General features: G+C 40.9%; 1 protein-coding gene across 7 annotated transcripts in view; it reads right to left on the reverse strand.

Annotated features, from left to right (window-relative positions):
* Window positions 1–23235, reverse strand: part of PHF21B (PHD finger protein 21B) — a 219981-nt gene that overhangs the window by 34361 nt on the left and 162385 nt on the right. For 6 of the 7 annotated variants that reach the window (XR_008445957.1, XM_054038136.1, XM_054038148.1 and 3 more), the window contains one exon: window positions 10208–10300. Coding sequence is in view for 6 of the 7 variants with exons in the window: in XM_054038136.1 (XP_053894111.1) it covers window positions 10208–10300 (93 nt within the window). In the remaining variant the exon portion in view is untranslated. Of the gene's footprint in view, window positions 1–10207; window positions 10301–11559; window positions 11583–23235 lie in introns of those variants that run through there. The other variant, XM_054038158.1, reaches the window with a different exon arrangement.

Here is a 23235-nt window from a genome sequence, read left to right on the forward strand (position 1 = left end):
GGGCATACCCAATGCTCTTTGCAGAAGATATCAGGAGTGCCCACAAGGCCCCATGCAGTCATATATTTTGCTTATGCTCATTAATAATTTGTATTATGGTAGAGCTTAGATGCTTCAATTGTGATCAGGACCTCAGGACCTATGCACTGTACATATAGTAGGGTATGATAGTGCTGTGAACACCTTACAATCTAAATAGGCAAGACAAACACAAGGTGGGAGGGGAAACAGAGCCATAGAGAGATGAAGTGACTTGCCCAAGGTTACTCAGCAGGTCAGTGGCAGAGCCAGGAACAGACTCCCTGTCCAGTGCCCCATCCATTAGGTACTCATATTATTTCTTATGTGCCAAATATGACATCAAATCAATTTTTATGATTATCCGTTACTGAACACTTTTATTTAGTTATGTAATAGGGCATAAATCTTCCCTGAGCCTTGCCTCTGTCTTCTATGGTTTATATAATTTGACATCTTCAGAAGAAAGAATTTAGACAAGTCCAAAGGCCAAGATTTTCAAAAATACAAGCCTTACAGTTAAGGTCCTAACTCCATGTACTGGCAGAGGTGCTGAGCTGTTGGCTGACCAACACTTTTGAAAGTCAGGCAGTTGCCTACATATATGGACTTAGGAATCTACCAGTAAACTCCTATTTTAAAACATCTTGGTCTATGTGTTTTGCAAATTGGGCCCCACAACACTGACAACAATGTTATAAGGTAGATATTATCCCCATTATATCAATGGGGGAAACTGAGGCACAAACTCTGACAGAGGCTGTTATATAACCCAGATCTCCTGGTTATCCTCCTATGTTTTCACCACAAGATTATGCCTTTTCTTTCCTGTGTTATGTCCTGTGTAGATCAATGATTGGTTACTTATGTGTCATGGCAGAGTAACAGTTATAGAAATATAATTATGCAAGAAACTAACACTCATGAAACTTTGCTGTTGAGAAACTGAGCACTCAAAAGAATTTCAGTTATAGCTGAAAAAATTCAACTTCAACTCTGACCCATTGGTCTAATATCTGAGGATTATGACCTCACTTTGAGTCATCAGAAAACTGTTTTGTCAATGAATACAATACATATTAGAAAATGGAAATATCTACAGCGAGACATAGTACAGACTTCAGATTTGGCTTGTGTAAATCTTATTGAGATTTATAAAACAAATCAAGTTGGAAGAAAACCAGCTCAGTACTTTTATTTACTCAAAATTGTCATTTCATTTACTACTATCTGAAATGTCTGTTGTTTCTGCCATTTTAAATTGCATTTTATATATCTGTTACGGTATCGTAATCAAAAATCTAATAAAAACTAAATATAAAAATGGCAATAGAATAACCAATGTATATATTATGAAGGGGAATACTTAATATCACATAGTATCCACAGTACAATATATGTATTATACACTTTGTATTCAAAATGTACAAATCTATATCACTTTGCTACATAACAAAACCTCTCTGCACAAATAATTTAAAAAAATGAATTTTCCAAAGAAAAATATTCCCTATATGGTTCACCATGTTGAAATATCTCTATTATTCCACAAAACTAAGGTTAAGTATACATTGGACATTTTCTGCCACCTTGTGATAAAGTAGGGATACTGCATTGTCTTCATAATCACCGACCTCTGCATATTCCTAGACAAGATTATTTAATGCTGTGAAAGTGTATTTATTTATTTTAATTTCTACAATAATAAAAAGGCAGCCTATGCAAAAGCTCTGGGCATCCCTGGCACCAGTGCAAAACCAACATAAAATTAAACAGCTATTCAATCCAACAGGCAATAGGACACAACCCTCTACAGAACTCCACACACAAAACTCCTTTAGCCCTACACTGCTCTGAGCCCCCATCAAACTCCACCCGTTGAATCTAACCCCCTAAGTAAAAGCACTACTCAACAGCTATACTAAAGGATTAAAAGATTTCTATTAAACTTCCACATAAAAACAAACTGCTACTGAATTATTGTAAAACTACCACTGTCAATCAGTAAGAAAAAAAGTGGAGAACAAGACTAGTGTAAATTCCTTGGCAACCCTGAAAAATTGCTGTTTAAAATTTGGCAATGGAAGTCAGAACAATTAAGTAATCAGAGCAGCAATATTCTGGAGGGTACAACGTTTTTATGGCAACTGACAGTCAACAAAGTGGGAATTGGAAGAAGACAGAGGTGGGGGTAAGGAATATGTTGCTAAATACATGTATTGTTTCAAAAATACATTTACTGCTGAACATTAACATAGACTTGATGGCACCTTATACATACCACAGGAGGCATCACAAATAAAGAGCCAAGAAGTTTAGAAAAGGAGAGAAAAAAAGAATAACAAATAGAACGTATGTTGTGAAGAGAACAGTTGCAATTGAACACAATGCAATTAGTGTTTTTCCAAGAAAAACATTGTTCATTTAATATGTGACAGCTGTCAAAACATTGTGTGCGACTACCACTACTGGGACCATATAGGAGAAGAGATGCACCTTTTCTTGTGTATAATGATTTCATATACCTACGTTGTTAGTGAATTTATGTGGTGCCACAATAGTAGAAATGCTTGATGTTAGCTGGTAGTATTCACGTATCCAAGGTATCTGTCACAGTACGTGGCAGGAGAGTGCACTTTTCAAGCAGATGTTCCCAGACATGAGAATTCAGTATGTGGCTGTCTGCTTTTCATGCAATAACAGGAGGTCTGATCCTGTGAGATCCTCTGCACCTCCTGTGAATTGCCAACTCAACTCCCACTGATCTCAAACGGAATTGATGGTGCTCAGCTTCATATCAGGCTGCTTTTGGGGGTTATTCACATTTTATTTCACTTCACCTTTGTACGCAGCTTAAAAACAAAGACTCAAAATGGACTTAGCAAAATTCACATGTCAGAGAGGCAAAGTGCTTGTAGCAGAGGACAGAGCTCTTCAATTCTTAAAGAGCTTTAGAGGATAACACTCCCCCTGAAAACATGAGCAATGGATGATAAAAATTAATGTAATATGGTCTAATCATATCCTTATCTGGTGAAAAGGGATACAATTTTATCAACTTCAGTGGTGCTGCAATTTATTGACACCAGCTAATGATCTGGCTCCATTTTTTTTTTTAAGTCAATAGCCCTACATTCAGAAGTTTCACACGAGGAAGGTTCTGCATGAATTTACAAGAGCCTGGCATGCACTAAAATCAGGGTTTCCCCAAAAGCTTGAAATCTCACCACACTAGTTTTTATACACAAGCATTTCCTTCAATGAAAGCCTCCTCGAGATCTTCAGCTTGGTCTAAGATGACAGCAAAATAAACAATCTGATCAGCATTCCCTAACTTAAAGTTTATTTTTCAGTCACACATGTAAGTGCATGTGACCACTGAACCAAACATATTTTTTTCCTTTCTGGTGGTGTTACAGGGAAGAGCAGTTATTCTGCATGCCTCCCGGGACAATGAAAAACCCCTCAGTTTAGTGACTGTTCATTCCCAATACGGAGGTGACCTATTTTCTTGCTAGAAGGCTGGTGGGACTCTCCTTACAGTCCATCAATGCCACTGATGATGCATTGGCTGCAGAGGTCACTGCAGAACAATATCAAGTGCCCCACTCTACCTCACGAAGGGGCGAGCACTCTCTCTCTCCCATGCTCCCTTTCCAATCCAATTTGGTGAGTGGTTCAACATTGTGGATTGCATTACCATATGGGTTTGATTTCCCATTTTGCTACTAACTAATAACTTTCCTGTAGTGAAAAGGGATACTGAGACGATACTTCTGTTCATTTTCTAAGGCAGAACTATTTGATTTAGTTTTCCTTCTCTAGGAGCACCCTCAGCCTTAGTCACTGCTAATGAAATCGATAACTTTCATGCTAAAACGTGCTGCCACTACTTTTTTGTGCCTGCGCAGTCGGCTGGTACAATGAAGGCAGGTGGGAGTCCTGTCTTTAAAAACACTTTTATATGTCTTTTGCACACAAAACCATATTTTCATATGAACTTTCCAAGATTTTTGTTAATGAAGTGTACATTTTCTATTCAATTGTACTGCCTATATTAATTGGCTTGGTATTGTAATTTTTTCCTGTTTGCGCTGAATTTTGTTGATGTTTTAGATTGCTGTTTGTCTTTTGTAAAGTAGACAACTGCCATTACAGCTGCAAATTAAAGTCAATGTCATTCCAAGGGTGATTGACTAGGGACTGAAGTTAACAGGGATTTCTGCTATTTTCTTCCTGAGGGACAGATTCTGTCTTTGAATGCATAGGAAGGCCCCCACTGAGCCACGCTTATATCACCTGAGGGCAGAATTTGATCCTTACCGTTTAGAACCTATAAAGAGGTGTCAAAGCAGGTCCTTTACTGTATGTCCACCTGAATACCCCTAATTCTACATCCTTTGGTGTTATAAGTTAGTTCCCTTCTTGCTGAGGCACTCATCTGTAGTTTCTTTCAATTCTTTGAAAAACTGTGTATCCAGCCTTCTAGGTGCATTAACATTCATATTTATTAAGGGCTACATTTTCAGTTGGACTTCAGCCAAGCTTGCGGCTGCAGGAACAATATGTAACCATGTTTTCTGCATGCACAAAATTAGTGAATATTAAATACTACAGCATGGTTCTAAGTTTAGTTCTATGCTAGTGGTTCTCAACTAGGGGTACACGTACCCCAAAGGTTACACAGAGGTCTCCCAGGGGGTACAACTCATCTAGATATTTGTCTAGTTTTACAACAGTCTACATAAAAAGCACTAGCAAAGTCGGTACAAACTAAAATTTCATACGGACAATGACTTGTTTATACTGCTCTATGTACTATACACTGAAATGTAAATACAATATTTATATTCCAATTGATTTTTATAATTATATGGTAAAAATGAGAAAGCAATTTTTCTGTAATATTGTGCTGTGACACTTTTGTATTTTTATGCCTGATTTTGTAAGCAAGTAGTTTTTAATGAGGTGAAACTTGGGGTACACAAGACAAATCAGACTCCTGAAAGTGGTACAGTAGTCTGGAAAGATTGAGCAAGCCACTGTTCTACGTCATACTGATTAAGTTACCTGAAGTTAGATTAGGCATCTCACCCTCCACTAGAATTCCAGCAGTCTCGCTGGAACTACAGAGAGGGTTATGTCCCAGAAAGCTGTATGCGATCCCCTCACAGGATTCTAGTCCTTTTCTCCTTTGAATTTCTAATGATGATTTTACCCAATTCGATTACATCACACTGATTCAAACAGTGAAACACTATCTTCTCCTTGTTGCTCAAGTAAATTGAACATTTTATGCAACAAACATTTCTTTTGGTTTCCTTTCCTGTTTCAAAGTTTTCTTGAATTCTGATTTGTATTTAAATATTTTTTTCACTCTTTCTACTGTTTATGTTCATCCCTGAAACATTATGCTTAAAATTAATTACTGTAGTGAGTTTTTTCTCAGACCTCTTGAAAGAGTTCATTATTATGCAAACAGAGAGAGCCCTTACACAGACTAATCTGTAACATTTTCTCTTCTCTACAGCCTCATCTCCTAGCTTGGGCTATGACTACACGAGACCTGTTTTCCCTAAGATTTCCCACTGTTGCTACCACTGGGAGGGCTAGAGCATGTAGGGCTTCTGCAGCTGAGGGCATTTTTACCACTGCGCTGTCTACCTCTGCTCAAAGAAGGTCTAGATGACATGGTGACAAAAGAACTAGTGGTCACTGCAACCTTGTCTATATTAACTACTATTGGAGCTGCACCAGTGTTAGCAATGTGATATTATTTGCACTGCAGTAGGCTAGGGAACCAATCACAGACCAAGACCACATTGTGCTAGGCACCATATAAACACATAACGAAACAGTTCCTGCTACAAGGAGCTTTCAACTGAATGAATGATAGGCAAGCCCATACTAAAATATACATATTAAACTCACATATCAGATACAATTCATATAAAATGAAAGGCAGCAACAGTCATGCATAGCAACAAGAGAAATACACACAGAATTTATCTGAAGTATATGTGTACTTGTTTCTCCACATCCACTAATCTTAATGATAGGAGAACTGTAGGCCTTTGCTAGGATATTGTCTGCACAGTTCTACCAAGGATGTTATGAGCCAAGCACTCCCAACCCCTGCCTTCAACTAGGAGGTGGAAAAAGGGGTCATTAACAGGACATTAATCTCAGAGTCTGATTCAGCTCCCACTCAGATTAATGAGAGTTTTTCCATTTATTTAAATCGGAGTGGATTGGGCCCAAATTTATCTCAATTGAAAAACAAAACAAAACAAAACGGGAGGTTTGATTTTAATGTCCCTACCATTATTTAAATGTTTATTTGAGGGAGTATATAACCTTGTAAGACTGCTCACATTTCATTTTAGTTGGATACATTACTTCTTTAATTGTCACTTAAATGACTGTGAAATTACCAGATTATTATTTGTATTGTAGGGACACACAGGAACCATAGCCAGCGCATGAGTTTTTCAATTGGGGAGGCTACTCCTATGAGTGCCGGAAGCTCTATAGAAGTGGGGGACCACCAGCGCTTGGACTGTGGCCCTTCCCCCCGAGGCCCCAACACTCCCCTCTCCCTATGGCTACACCCACACTCCATCCCAGGCCCCTCCCAGACTCTTCCCGAGGCCCCACCTTCTCTCTGTCTCTTCTCACTCCCTCTCTGTCTCTTCCCCTGAGGCCCTGCCCTCTGCTTGCTCCTCTCTTCCCCCTCCCCCACTGCTTGCCCAATCACTTTTTTCCTGCCTTGGGGGGGGGGGGGGGGGAAGGGCAGGGAGCAGAGAGGAGTGAGTGGCAGGAAGGGCCTCAGGGGAAGAGGCAGAGTGGGGCCAGGAAGAGGTGGAGCGGAGGCTGGGCCTCAAGGGATGGTGTGAATCAGAGGTCGGGGCCACCATCCAGGAGTCGGTAGTCCCCCAACTTCTAGGGAGTGTCCAGCTCTCCTACTCCCCAGGTGCAAAGGCGGCAGGCCAGCAGGCCTCCAAAGGGAGGTGACCCGCATCCAGCCTTTGCCCCCTGCCTGGCCAGCCCATGCACTCAGGGATTCCATTGTGCTAGGCGCTGTAAAGATACACAAGAAAAAGATTTTTTTTTTGTATTTTGTTTTAAATAAACCCAACCTGTGTTTCTAGAAGAGAACAAAGAGTGCAGTTTAATGAAGGAGTGCATTTCATTTAACTGGAAATCCCAAACAAGATATGAAATGAGGAATAAGGTGGTGAAGGGTGGGTTAAAATTGCTGACATCCTAAATTATAGAAGGAACTTCCACACTTGTTTGTAACAAAAGCAAAATATAAGAGCTCTGTCAAAGAGGCTTGCTTTTAGTGTTAGTGAAGGCCTAAGGGAAAAAAAATGTTTGTATTGTACAATGAACTTATAGTACTGACTACCCCAGCCTAATCTTTCTACTTGTGAATGAAAAGGGAAGTTTTGAGAATGTCAAGGTTATTTTTCTGATGGTTAGGAAACAATCAAAGTTATGGAACTGTCTGTAAGCCTAGGGAGGGTGGCGATGGGCAGAATTGTTGCTGGCTGGAGAGAAGGGCACGGCTTTAAGAAGGAGAATTAGAAACTGTTGAAAGGTGAGTAGGGAATCTGATAATGTGGTTCTATAAAGAACTGGCTAGCTCATCTTGATTTTCATTCTTTAGTTTTCACAATGATGAATTCACTATGTGGCTGTTTCTCATTTTAACTATAGTAAGTGTGAAAGCTGATGATTAATACTGCAGAACAGGTGACTGATATTTTATAATCACTGAACTACAATGTATGAATGTCTGACTCAACATGCCTGAAGTCAAAAGCAGTGGTAGAAAACATGTAACTGAATGGACTGAAGTAATGAAAACTGATAATTCTTCAAAAGTAAACTGTTAATATTGTCAAGAATTGTTAAGTAACAAGATATAAAGGATTCATGCTTCTCTCAGAAAAGTGCAGAAAATCAGCTTTTTCTAATTCTTCAAGATCAAATGTAGAACTGAATGACAGTTTGTCTACTTAAGAACAGAACACGGATGACCATAGCAGTGTGACATCTGTGATGCCATCACTGTCACCTTATTATTAATTTAAGTCCGTTACAGGTTTTCCAGCAGCTCTTCAACATCTTCTTTCATGAACAATCTCTGTTCATCTTTGACACCCAAAAATGGCAAAAATGAATATGTGATTATGCCATAAAACTGAAAAGCAAACTTGAACTTGATAAGGAAACTATAACTTTCTTTTATGCCTTCCACAAACTGAACAGTGTAAAGAAATAATTGAAGTGCTTTGTCCTCAATGTACTCCTCCAGACAGATTTTAATTCACAGGTCTACTACTAAATGCACGTGAAGAAACAATATAAAAGAATTAAAAGAACCAACACTGACATTAATATTAGGTGATTGCTCAGACATGAGAAATGACTTGCTAACGGCTACAGAGGGAAAAATGCATTTCCACTTATTGCAGTTAAGTCTGTATCCGAAAAGAAAACTGCTGAGTATTGTGAGAAACTTGCTGAAGATGACATACAATGGAAGTCTTTGCCTCAGATAACACAAATACAATTAAAAAGATGAAAGAATTTCAGGTGCAATCATTCTAAACCTGTGTGTTCTGTACACTATTTAAGAGAAAGTAAAGCACACTGTGAAAATTCAAAAATTCTGCTGCCACCCATAGCCTCTTAGTTGATTGTCTGAATCTGCGATTTACTGCAGCAGCTTCATAATGACACCCGAGAATGAATATCTGCATTTGCATCCAACTACCGTAAGTATACTGAAATTTCCAATGAGCATGAAGAGGAATTTCATCAAAATAAAGCAAACATTTTACACAAATAAAACAAGCATCTTACACAATAAGGGATTCTAAAGAGAGGCATTAAACTTGGTAAAAAAAACGTAGTAAAAGCAACTGAAGGTTTCAGAAGGACATGACTGATCAACAGGCTGAAGAATACTATCAGAATCTCAATGAAAATCTAGTTTGATGTAAGAATGAACTCAAACCACACAAGGAAAAAAATCAAAAAACAATTCACGAGCTACTATGGAACCTGCCTACTACTTAGCCAGCATGACCGATTCCCAAATAGGTTGGATCACGGTTGAACCCAGCACCAGAAGAAGAGGCTGAAATGTGACTCATGTAATGTAATCCTGTTTCTTCCTTCTATTCTAGAATGTTAAACAGAAGATCTGGATCTCTACTCCAAACCTTTTTTGTGAAGGAGATGAATTGTGTCACAAGTCAATCAATTAAAATGACAGAAAGTTGGGGTGGGGGTGGGGGTGGGGGTGGGGAAATCAAAGAACCCTGGACAGTTGAGTTGAGAATTTTGTCAATTTTGAAAAGACTTTCATTCTTATCCAGCCAGTTCAACATCAGTCAAGTGTTTTCAGCATATCTGGGCTTGTTTGGTCAAAACTCTGTAACTGGCTAGGCTCAATTAACTATTTTACTTGCTTTAAGTGTATGGGTTTCTAAGGCCAGAAACAACAGGCCTAACTAGTTCATAGACTGGGAATCTCTCTAGTTGTATCCTTTGCAGGGCCAGATTTACACCTTGTGCGCCCCCTAGGCACAGCATCTTCAGCACTCCCCCTTCTTCCCGCCTACAGCTGACCTTCGTATTGTAACCAGTTTTAAAGAGGTAAGATACCTCTAGAATGCCAGTGCCCCTAGGCATGTGCCTACTGTGCCTAATTGGAAATCCGGCCCTGACCCTTTGTTTTATTTACAGAGTTGTAAGCTTTTAATTTAGGACAATGTAGGCACCTTTTCAGGTTTGAGTAGCATATTTTGTATAGCATATTTATTGTTCATTTTGCTTTTCCATTTCATAAAATAGTTAGTGGTTTTCTTGGGTTCTTTCACTGTTTTCACCCAAGTGTTCCTCCTTCCCCCAGCCATCATCACACACTCCTACAAGAAAATCAGTGGTTTGTTTTTTTCCAGATTGGGAAAATCACAACCATGTTGCTTAACTAGCACCGAAGCCAAGATGCTCAGTAATTTACAGGTTCAAGCCTTTAGTTTTTATTCAGTCAACTGAGTGTGCTAGCTGTGACAGGGCTGAATACCAAAGAGGCATATAAAAGACTAATTAAATATCAGATTTGGAATTCAGTTCAAATAATTCCACACAAAAATTGAAATAGTATTGTTACCTGAGGTAGCACTGCTGGTCCTTGTCCTGCCAACCTCTGCAAGGAGCTGACCTGAGGAACTTTAATGGGCACTGCAGTGATAGTTCCCAAAGCCTGTCAGAAGAAAATAGTTGAACAGGGTTTGAAACAATGGCACTTTCAAAATTCTCCATAGACAGACTGAAACCTACCCAACTATTCTCTGCCTGTATTTGGCTCTCCGTAGTTGGGAGTAACATACTGTAGCATTTCAGTCCATTTGGAATTCTCTCTCCTTCCCTTCTTCTGAGACAGAGAATTGTTTCCACTCTTTAGTCTTCTCTTAAAAGCGTCCTTAATTATGATCTATTGTCTCTGTGGAACATTTTGCAATATGAGTACGAAGGATTTGTCTTGTAATGCATACCATCCTAGTTATTTTAAAGGTATTTTAGTGCCCTGTCAAGTTCAAGGTTTGTTTGTGCAGTAGCATGTTTTCAAAAATGATCCAAGGAAAAGAGATACATGCTGCCTTCATTTTTCAAAAAGTGGGTTTTAAAGATGTTACATTACACATTGCCAGGCTACCTTTAAAATTTCAGTGAGTTTAAAGAGTATATTTTATTTTTATCATAAAAATAAGATTTGGTATATGCTGATCTGTTACAATCCCATCAAATCCAAAAGCAGAACGCAACCTATGGAGGTGCAATAGTATATCAGTAACCTAAAACTGCTACAGGATACACTCATTTTGAGCCAACATGTCAATTACCAATACTCAAAGGTATTCTACCTATACATTCTTCTCTTCTTTGTGTTACAATGGTTTTCAACATTTAAAAAAGACCTGGCTCTTCATTTAAACAAAGCCTTCATTTTAACTTATATGAGATTTACTTCAGACGTATTGGGTAACTGAGGTGATACTTGATACCCAGTTATTTTCTTTATGCTTTGAGATTGCAGTTGGTTATCAGTAGGCTGGAGAGGTAACATACATTTCTGTGATGAGAGATTAGAAACACCCCTCCCTCTGAAATTTGTTTTGATTCATTCCTCTGCTCTCCTAACCCAACTATTCCATCATCCAAATCTACAAAAGTGTGTTCTTTTGTATTCAGCAAAGATTAGAATTTGAACTGGGAGTGGTTGAGTCCTATAGACTAGTGGAGTTCACGAGTTTGTCTTTGCAGAGTCAGTGTTTCTGTAGCTCTTTCTCTCTCTCTCTCTCTCTCTCTCTCTCTCTCAATATTTCTGCAAGAACAAGTTCTTTCTGAGTACTAACCAGTAATGTCCCACTGAAAAACATGATGGCAGGCTACAATGGTGCCTCGAGAGAAACAGAGTGAGCTGTGTTTACATCTCCTTGTAGCAGTGGGAGTAAATTGTACCTCCATGTGCAAGTGAAGACCTTTGCATCAGAAGGGGAAAGATCAGGCAGTGTTTTCACTGTAGGATCCCACATAGATTACACACAGCAGCACCATTGGAGGCTCACAAGTAGAGGCAGTATTGTGGATTATCTGAATCACCACCTCCTCCAGCCTCCCTACCCAATCAGTGCTAGGCATTTTTGGTGTGTGGTGTTAGTCTCCTGCAGGCCCTGCGAAAAAAGGAAAATTGTAGCCACCTTCTACTACTCAGCTTCCATCCCAGCAGACACCCCATTGCTGGGGACTCGGCTCCTTCCTTTATGCCAGTATAAACTGGAAATGAGTGAGCCCAGCCCTTCTGCCCTCTAAGATGAAAACGAAAAAGAACATACAACATTTCAAACAACCAACAATGGAAGAGGTGACAGTTTAAATTATCTACTCGCATATGATTCAGGTTCTCCCTCCACTGCAGTCTTCTTTGTAGTTAGAATAATGAGGTTACTTCTGAAGTACAATTTGCCTGTAGCAGGGTGGTCATTTACTGATGGCCCCGTTGTGGTCAGAGGTCACTCTGCAAGCACCTTGGCCCTTTAAGCCCCTCTTGCAAGCCTCTTAAGAACTTCACACAGGCTTTCATGGAAATAACAACATCCCAGCCTGCGGCTGGTTTAATAACCGCCACAGTTCTTAATAATCCTCAGGGTCCCAAAATAAAATCTATCCCCACACAACAGCCCACACTCAGTTCTGGCATCTTCTCTCCCAGCCAGAGCTCTTCCGTCCCAGTCTCTTCTTATAGCCTGCCCTCCCAGGTCCTCCCTGAGTCAGCTGACTTGGGCTCTGAGATTTGGTGCCACGGGTTTTTTATTGCAGTGTAGACAGACCCTTGGTCTCAGGGTCTTCCCTGCAGGAGTCCTTCACACTCCCTGTGTCTCTCTACACTTTCCTGTACTTCCCCCCTTTATTACCGCCTCCTGCTGCTATTTATAGGGCAATCACCCTGCTCTCTCCCAGATGTGACAGTCTGTAATCAGGGTTGGTTGGACTCCAACTATGAACCACCCTGTTACAATGCCCAAATAGTAACCTAGAAACAGCTGGACATTCACAATTTATCTTAGATCACAGAATGTTTTCTCTTAAAGTCATTGGTCGAAAATCATTGACCCCTATTGGCTATTCAGCAGCCTGGGTAAAATGAGTTAGCCTGCTCAGTTTCTCTTGGTGAAGCATTCCCATCACAAAAGTCACTCTTGCTGGTAGTCTCACCAGATGGCTTAAGGGCAGAAAGAGCGCTATCTTGCAGGTAGTACATTCGCTACAGTGTAGTACATTGACAGGATGGCAAAGGAAAGATCACACTGATGCTGTCCATGCCGCGCACTCTGTGGCCAGAGGATTTCCTTTCATAGACTCATAGACTCTAAGGTCAGAAGGGACCATTATGATCATCTAATCTGACCTCCCACATGATGTGGGCCACAAAAGCTGACCCACCCACTCCTGGAAGAATTCTCTCCCTTGACTCAGCTGTTGAAGTCCCCAAATCATGATTTAAAGACTTCAAATTGCTGAGAATCCTCCAGCAAGCGACCCCTGCTCCATGCTGCGGAGGAAGGCGAAAAACCTCTAGGGCCTCTGCCAATCTACCCTGGAGGAAAATTCCTTCCCGACCCCAAATATGGCGATCAGCTGAACCCCGAGCATGCGGGCAAGATTCTCTAGCCAGACCCTCTGGAAAAAGTTCTCTGTAGTAACTTTTAATATCCCATCATTGACCATTGTTGCTAATTACCAGCGATGGCACGTTACTGACCTATTGACTAAAATCACTTTATCCCATCAAACCATCCCCTCCATAAACTTATCAAGCTTAATCTTAAAGTCAGAGAAGTCTTTCACCCCCACCGTTTCCCTCGGAAGGCTGTTCCAAAACTTCACCCCTCTGATGGTTAGAAACCTTCGTCTAATTTCAAGCCTAAACTTCCCGACTGCCAGTTTATATCCATTCGTTCTCGTGTCCACATTAGTACAGAGCTGAAATAATTCCTCCCCTTCCCTGGTATTTATCCCTCTGATATATTTAAAGAGAGCAATCATATCCCCCCTCAGCCTTCTTTTGGTTAAGGTAAACAAACCGAGCTCCTCAAGTCTCCTTTCCCAATAGTGTTAATGTAGCACCTTCTGTGAGCATTAAATAGGCTAGTTAAAAAGGAACCCCTTCCTCAACAACTGGGCCTGATTCTTCAGTGGTCTGAACCCTGAGTCATTTACACCAATGCAAAGCAAGTCTTAAACACTGCCCTTTGGATTTTACACCCACTTTACCCTTGTATGAATGATGACAAAAGGTACAGGGCAGCCGACCTCCAACCTCTCCACCTAAAATCTTGCTCATGATTGTTCTAACATTTACAGTAAAGATGAAAATCCCATATGTATGCACACCCTCTACTAGCAAGTTAATATAAAAAGTCCCCCACTTCCCTGAGCTGGAGTCAAAGCGGTTGCATCTTTCATTGTCAACTAATTTTAGACATGCAGTTACATATACTGAAAACACACAGTAAACACACAACAAAAGGGTTTTCAGATTGCACAACAGTACATCCCAGATTAGAATAAAAAATGGTGCTAATGAATGGATTGGGAATTGAACGTGAAACAAGGAGTCCAATTAACCAAAAGTTATTTAAGAAATAGCTGTCAACAAGTAAGATACTGTAATCAAAATTCCATATTGAAAAGACCTTTCTTGGACTTCTTCAAATATGTGATTTTAAAAATAAACATAAACCTCTAACAAAAATTAAGAGTTTCCCCATCCTATTCCTCCGAAAAAAGACCTCATCTTAACCTATGTATACATTATAGTAGCAGTTCTGATACATTTACAATACAGAAAGATTGAGCCAAAAGTGGTATGGGGATGTGAGGAGAAATGGGGAACTCCAGAAGCTACTTTGTACTATATTCTTAGTTCATTGCTCTCATATCCGTGGACCACACATTCTGGCTGTGTTTTCAAATGAAGCTATCATTAGTCCTGTCACCTACACTCTCAAAAAATGCTCTAGATTTATTTCCCTGAAGAAGCTCAGAGTACTGCTGCTACCTCTCAAGAGAATGAAAACAAATTATGGCATTCTTCAGTTATGAAATTTTCAGTACAAGAGATGCAGCTTAGGGTTTACCAACTTTTTGATATTAAAGAACTGCTGTTTAAATATTTAAAGGGACATTGCCAGGGTAAATCTCACATGTTGAAGGTGGAAGAAAAATCCAAAATGTTCTTACATATATTTCTTATAGCATCAAGGAATACAAAAAAAATGAGACTATTTTAAAAAATACAATTTACTTTTCACTATTTATGCTGTTTGCTTACTGTTTATCGCTCTTTGTTTGGACAATTAAAATAGATCAAGTCAGCACATTAGCAGAAGTAGATGAATAATAAAGAATAAATACTTTGCACTTATCTATAGTGCCTTTCAGCTAAGAATCTCAAACTCCTTTGCTAAGGTGGGTTAGTATTATCATCTCCATTCTATGATGTCAGAACTGAGGGTCAGAAGCAAAGTTAGGTATCCAGGGTGAAGAAGTGGCAGAGCTGGGAACAGAAGACAGATCTTCTAATCCAGCGGTGGGCAAATTACGGCCCATGGACTGCATCTGGCTCGCCAGCTGTTTTAATCTGGCCCTCCAGCTCCTGCTGTGGAGTGGGGTCTGGGGCTTGCCCCGCTCCGGTGCTCCAGCTGGGGCACAGGGTCAGGGGTCACTCCACGTGGCCCCCGAAAGCAGCAGCAGCAGGTCCTTGCTCCAGCTCCTACGCATAGGGGCAGCCAGGGGGCTCCACTCCGCATGTTGCCCCTTCCCCAAGCACTGCTCCAGCAGCTCCCATTGGCCAGGAACCGTAGCTAACGGGTGCCTGTGGACGGGGCAGCGCACAGCAGAACCGCCTGGCTGCACCTCCATGTAGGAGTCGGAGGGGGGCATGCTGGTGCTGCTTCTGGGAGCTGCTTGAGGTAAGCGCCGCCTGGAGTCTGCACCCCTGAGCAACACCCCGCGTGCCCCAAACCCCTGCCCCAGCCCTGATCCTCCTCCCACCCTCCAACCCCCTCGGTTCCAGCCCAGAGGGCCTAATGCACCACAAACCCCTCATCCCCACCCCTCACCCCCTCCTGCACCTCAACCCCAATTTCGTGAATATTCATGGCCCGCCATACAATTTCTATACCAGATGTGGCCCTTGGGCCAAAAAGTTTGCCCACCCCCGTTCTAATCCCAAAGCCTCATTCACCTCAGGTGTTACTCCAGTTCCATGTTGAAGCTCTTTTAAACTTGAATAGCAGAGTGGTGAATCAAGCTCTAGCTATCTGAAACAATGCTTCCATGCTGATTGGGGAATACAGAAATAAAGGGGGGAGATATCTTGGTCACAGTTCTTATGGAAGTACTGAGGTTTAGGAGTGAGAGCTGAGATATGGGGTGATGTGGTTCATCTTTAGATTATTTCTGTTTCTCAGTAACGTAACTTGGTGCAGACCTGGAGCAACAGTGGTGAATCAGGTCCCTTGCTCTCAGCTTCAAATATTCGACCACATTGTCTCCATGAGGACTGTAATCAAGATCCCCCTCTCCACAAATGTGGATAACTTATTTTTCCCCTTCAGAGATACCAGCTATCTCACAAGTGACCCATACATTCCATGGTGAGCGTAGGTTGGGCTTAGCCTCGTCTCTCATTGCTGCCATTCTATCCCTTTCTTCCATTTTGGGTGTCTTCCCCCCTCCATTTGTCAAAAGAGCAAGCTGGTGCACATTCTTATAAACCTTTAATTAACAAGCTGAAAAGACATTTTTCTGGCAATGCCTGACCTTTAAGCACTTTGTATGAATTTATCGATACCAGCAGAAACAATAATTTAAAAGGTTATTTTATGAGTGCAGAATAGTTTATAGCAGCACTTTTGTCAAGATAAATGAGTTTCTTATTACTACATTTACAGCTCTAAGCATTTTAATAAAAAAGGACCATAAAAGTCAAAGATAACTTCAAATCTCTCCTTTATCTGCAGTCTGTGAGGGTTTCTGGTGACCCCCTGAAATACCTACACTGCTATATACTTCTAGTATGAGAAGGGAACTGGTAATGGAGGGAAGGTTAAGAATCCTTATTCAGTTTACCTGAATTCTTTTGATTCGATATTACATGTTTAAGCCAGATTTAGGATCTTTTTTATTGAGAGAAACTTTTAAATACAGACAAATTAATTTACCTTTCACAAATATTTCCTGATATGGCAACCCTTATACCGAGGAGCACTTATCCTAGGCTTTTGTGCATGGGAATTCATTACCCTAGCCTATACATAGGGCACAGGGTAGACCTGCAATCACTAGCCTAGACCCTGGGCTGAAACAGAAGCTCAAATCTTGTCTCCTGTGTCGGTATCTCCCATAAGGCTTTATGGAAATATGCTTAGAATGTGTTTTATGCTACATGTGCCATGTAACATATCTCCTTAAAAGTTATGATCTACTGAATGTATTAATCCTATTTGTATGCATATATCATTTTTGTATTCGAAGTTATGAATGTTGGCTGTGTACTGGCTTGATTTCTAAATAACCTTAGTAGAGCATTTGGTTTGGAGAAAGGAATGTTGAAATTAAGTACCTAATCAAGAAACACTTAAAGGACAATGGATCATGGAATGCTCCAATCCACATAAGAAGTCTACTTCAAAGTAGCATGTAAACAGTGGGTGCTACCTGTAAAAACTGTGAGTCATGCATGGACATGTGACTTGCCCAGTTGACTCCTAAACTCCATCTTGTAGCTGGACTTTGCATAGGAGTGAGGAGGGGGTCTCCACCCACAAGTGAAAGTCTATTTAAACCCCTCGGAGACCCCTCCATTTGGTCTTCGGCTGGCTAAAGAGAGAGCCTCTCCACTCCCAGGATACTTGAAAGAAACTGGAACAAAAGACAGAGTGCAAGGGGTGTGAGTGATTGCTGGACCCAGGCTAAAAGGAGATTAGACTGTAAAAGGGAGCATTCTGGAACTGGTGAGGATCTTATCTGTATTCAGTTTGATTAGGCATAGATTTGCGCATTTTATTTTATTTTGCTTGGTGACTTACTTTGTTCTGTCTGTTACTACTTGGAACCACTTAAATCCTACTTTCTGTATTTAATAAAATCACTTTTTACTTATTAATTAACTCAGAGTATGTATTAATATGTGGGGGAGCAAACAACTGTGCATATCTCTCTATCAGTGTTATCGAGGATGAACAATTTATGAGTTTACCCTGTATAAGCTTTATACAGAATAAAACGGATTTATTTGGGTTTAGACCCCATTGGGAGTTGGGCATCTGAGTGTTAAAGACAGGAACACTTCTGTTAGCTGCTTTCAGGTAAACCTGCAGCTTTGGGGCAAGTAATTCAGACCCTGGGTCTGTGTTGGAGCAGACAGGAGTGTCTGGCTCAGCAAGACAGGGTGCTGGGGTCCCAAGCTGGCAGGTAAGGCAGGGGTAGAAGTAGTCTTGGCACATCGGGTGGCAGCTCCCAAGAGGGTTTCTGTGATCTAACCCGTCACATCTCCCATATACTGATGTTAATGGTTAATGGATACACATGATCACAGATCCTATGGTGACATCTCCAGCCTGCTTCCAAACTCCCTCCTGTGGTGACCTACACAGAACAGAGTCCAGCTCTCTGGCTTTCAGGGAGGGTCTCCTTTCATAACCAGTTCACAGCTGCCCAAACATAGGAACCACAGCAAGTCCACTGAGTTGGTGACCTTCTGCGGCCTCTATATCCTGGGTAAATGACACCTAACAGCATGCTTTAAAGAGGTATTAAGGACTGTAAGCAGCCAAAGAGAGTACTGAAAAAAAAGAGTTTATGCACGGGATAAATTAAGTAGAGCTCACTCAGTAATAAAATGACAATTTGAAAAAGCCACAGTACGACACAACTGGCTTAAAAAACAACAAAAATCCAACTGCTCCCGTGTAACCAAAGAATGTGCATGGAAAAGGACTAGGAGAAGTTTCCAAGGAAAGTTTGAAAACAAGTCATCTTGTTTTTAATCTAATATAACCGAGATAATTTAGCAAATAGTTGCAACGCTTTCTTCTCCACTGCTGCTCTTGTTCTAAACCAATGACTTTCTCAGAGCAATCCATTCTCAAAAGCTTGGGAGATGTAAGCAGAGAGGAAAGGACAAGTGAAAGACAAAAATGTGAAAAGTGAAGCTACACAAGGGAGGGGAGAAAGGAAGCAGAGAGATGAACAAAGGCTGAACAAAGAAAGATGAAAAAAAGAGGATGAGCAGCCTGGTGGCAGCCAAGCATGCACAGACCTCCAATGTGGATGATCAGATTAAGCCCCAGGAGCATGTTTTCACCCCAGATCTCCACTGTGTGGTCTATTAGGACTCTGCTTAAGCTACTGTGTAGGCTTTTAGGGCTCATCTACACTGGCAATGCTAAAGCGCTGCTGCAGCAGCACTTTAATGTGGCCTGGGTAGTCACAACAGAGTGCCGGGAGAGAGCTCTCCCAGTGCTCTAAAAAAAAAATCCACCCTCATGAGGGGCACAGCTCCCAGCGCCGGTGCACTGTTTACACTGGCACTTTACAGCACTGAAACTTGCTGCGCTCAGGGGGGTGTTTTTTCACAGCCCTGAGTGAGAAAGTTGTGGTGCTGTAAATTGCCAGTGTAGACAAGCCCTTAGGTCTGTGACTTTAAACACTGCTATGATCAGCATAAACGTTTTTATTTCCATGCTGAATGGTACAACCATTATATTGTAAAGTTTTTAATACATATATTATTGAAAGAGGCTTCAAGTTTTACTCAGTTTGGGTAACACTTATTCATGGAACCATCTCTAACTATGCTTGCTATTAACTGTGATATTTGGATCCATTATTAAAACTATGGGGCTGATCCTGCATTCACTGTAGAAGCAGAAATGGGAGTTTTGGATGCAAGAAAAACATAGGATCAGGTCCCAAGTGTATAATTATTAGTGGGCATGATTCTCTTCTAAATCCAGAATTATACTAGGGTAAATAACACCACTGAAATCAACAGTTACATCGGTGCAAGAAAAGAATTAGGCCCATTCACTGACAAAGTTAATGACCATTTACTTTTCAAAGCCCTTTGCTATAGTGCATCAATAAAAACATATTTAATTCTAGAGCATTTTGGTTTGTTATATTTTAGGAAAATAATTTAATATTTGAGCACTATGGACACTGCCTTTTTATATTATTTTCAAACTATTTCATACTGAGTTCAATACTACAGCAAAAATGCTGTGTTCCTACAATATATTACAGTACCTCTAATCTTTTTTTAAAAGTACATATTCATCTCTAAGATCTACTCCTGCTTCCTGCCGCAAACAAGACACCTAAAGCTATTTTTTAAAAATGTTTTTGTCTGTTATCTGTTCAATATTGGCGACAACAGTTTTACAGAATGGATTTTTAATGTGGTAGTGACAGGGGAACAGATTGCTATGGCAACAGCAAAGATGAAAATTCTTAACCTGAATGGATATTCACTGAAGTAATTGCAGGTTTTTTACCCATTCTGCATTCATTTTACAACTTGAATGCAGCATTCAACCTTGAGCTTGCTTTATATAAATGCCAAGTACTAAATGCAACCTTTGAGTTCATTTGACTTAAAATTTGCTACACCTGACTTCAATGATCACCCATTGTTTCTAAGCTTGCTACTATACTCTGTTACCATAAACATTTGAATAGCAATTATTTTTTCATCCCCTCCATCAGTAAAAAGAACATATTTAAGTTCTCTGTGTGGCATGCACACAAATATCTTTTCTTTCTTTTCAGCAACCATAAAGATATTTAGTGTATATTTGGTATATGGACTGCAGTTTGACTGGGACTTCACAGAAATTTAAGAAACTCTGGTCCAATTTTTTTTAGAAGCTAAAAGTAATTGCTGTTTCCCCCTTTTTGTTTTATCTCACACCAGTATTTTGGTAGGTCTTGCTCTCTCACAAATTGAATTCACAATCTTGTATATATGTTTGTATTTGTTGTGATACATGTGTTTACTCAGAGACTCAATAAGCCCTATTGCTGGAACTAGGAGTGCTGCCGCACCGCCTGGCTGGAAGTAGTAATAACAACCCAAATACATGGTTTCTGCCTTCAGCACCCCCACTGTAAGAGCACCATCACCCTATTGCATTATTCTGTAGTTTGAAGAATTTAAAAAAAGACAGGAAAAGCTCCTGGGATTTCATGGGTCACAAAAATATGAGCTGCAGAGGAGAGCAAAATGTGTCAGAAAAGTTCTCTAACCTGCAAAGGGGCAGGGAAGGCAATATTGGGTCTCCTGAATGCTCACAATTCTCTAGACACTATAGACATCCACCCATTTCAGGGCTCCTGAAGCTTTGGGGGGATATATAGAGCCACGGGTGGGAGAGGCCCTTAGTTGCTGCTGGTTGTGAGATCAGCAATAATTCCCAACCTTCACCTACCTTCTCAGGCACGGAATGGGAAGTTTAGGGCACAGGCTAAATGCAGTGTGTGTGTGTGTGTGTGTATGTGTGCGTGCGTGTGGGTGGGTGGGGGCGGGGTGGAGTGTTCGCCAATGGCAGCAAAACTCAAAAGGGTGGGAATCAGGAGAGCAGCATGGAGGGTCTACTAGACCATCATGAGGCATTACCTGGGATCTGTAAAGTTGTCTTCTGCCTTCCTCCTGGATCCTCAGGGTTGACAGGCTACACCCTTTAATTTTCCTTCCTGCCTCCCTACATCTCCCTTTCTAAGGAAAGAATCAGGCAGAAACTCACAGAACTCTCTTATCAGTTTTAGCCCTCCCTAAACTTTTCCCTAGGAATGCAGCATGTGGGCCCAGAATTGTAGACAGCATTCTGTCAAAGGAGAGATGCTGAGAAAGGTCCATAAGCTTCTTAGGTTTCAGTCACAAAGGATGCCTTTTACTCCAGGAGTAGATGATTATAAACACATCTGTATTGAACCGCTGCTTCCCTCTGGCCTATTAAACTTAGGCCTTGGCTACACTTGCGGATTCACAGCGCTGCCGCGCGAGTGTAGTTGCTCCGCCAGCGCTGCAAGAGCTCTCTTGCAGCGCTGCAAGTACTCCACCTCTCCGAGGGGAATAGCTTGCAGCGCTGCGAGAGAGCGTGCAGCGCTGCAGGCGCTGATTACACTGGCGCTTTACAGCGCTGCACTTGCTGCGCTCAGGGAGGGTGTTTTTTCACACCCCTGAGCGCAGCAAGTGCAGCGCTGTGAATTGCCAGTGTAGCCAAGGCCTTAAACTCTCCATGAAGTCCTTTACTGTTTAGTCCTCCTCCTTTAAGGGGTGGGACTCATGTTATTAAAGGGAATGAGCTAACCCTTTGCTCAAAGGCAGTAATCAGGACTCCGACTACTAAACTCATGTTTGGCTATACTGAACCACATTAGCCTACACATATTTGGTCTGCAATTTGAAGCTTTGCACAGAAATCAAACTTAATTAACTAAGTCTCCACTTCCTGAGCAAATGAATGCAGTCTCACTGAGTTGCAAGTACAACATGCAGCAGCTGTGATCACACCTATAGTCTCTTGCTCAGCTGATTCCTAAGAGATTTGCTGTTTAACTACTAAACTGTTCCAGTTTTTTTAATGAATAATGGCTTCAGATTATTTCCTCTTTGTTCACAGATTTTGTGGCAACTGGTTTGAAATAAGGAAACACACATATGCAGTATGTGTAGTGGACCTGATTTTGCCCTACAATCCATCTCTAGAGCCAGCTTAGCCCTGCATAGTTGATTCTGGGGTGTAGGACAGACTCTCTATGGCTTCTATGCCACCATTTCCCCTCTGCCACCACTGGCCGGGGGGGTCACTAGGGGAAGGAGCTGTAGTCAAAGCTCCTTTATGTCCTGTATATCTTCATCCACAGGTATAGCCCAAGAGGGCTGTTGCCAGACACCGTAAATAAAAATAGCCTTCAGGTTGCTCTAATTCAGTGGTTTTCAAACTTTTTAGGCTGCATATTCCTTTCCAGATAATGTAGTCTATACATACCCCCATTTGAGATAGGATCATAATATAGCTATGATTAGATTGCCAAATCTTACTAAATATAGTGTGTTGTCGTCCACTACTGACGAGAGCTCGCATATCCCAGTTTGAAAACCACTACTCTAACGTATACCATCCAGTGGCCTGACAGCCATGGGACAGGCACAAAAGTTGCTTAAAGTTACATGTGCAGCCCCCTGCTTTGGATTTTCATTAGCCATTCCCCATCCATATGGGAGATTGGAAACATACATGTAAGAGTCTTGGGATGGAGCAATGGAACTAGCCTAAACTATACCCTATACATATAGATGTGAAAAACATTACAATTGCAGCATTAAAATTACCAACGTTCAGGAAACACAGAAATTAAGTTTCCCAAAGCAAAGTTAATTTGGTAATGCAACACATCTTCTATGCTTCATAGAAAAATTATTTTTACAAAATATTCAGTAATATACTAAGCTACCCATCTAACAACAACAACAAAATAAAGTAGCAGGAAAGACTGCTTTGGTACAATTTGGCTGAATTACGTTACTGTTGAATCCTTAACTTCTGTATTTCCAATCTCTGATTG

This window comes from Malaclemys terrapin, chromosome 1 (genome assembly GCF_027887155.1).
Source record: "Malaclemys terrapin pileata isolate rMalTer1 chromosome 1, rMalTer1.hap1, whole genome shotgun sequence".
Classification (NCBI taxonomy): domain Eukaryota; kingdom Metazoa; phylum Chordata; order Testudines; family Emydidae; genus Malaclemys; species Malaclemys terrapin.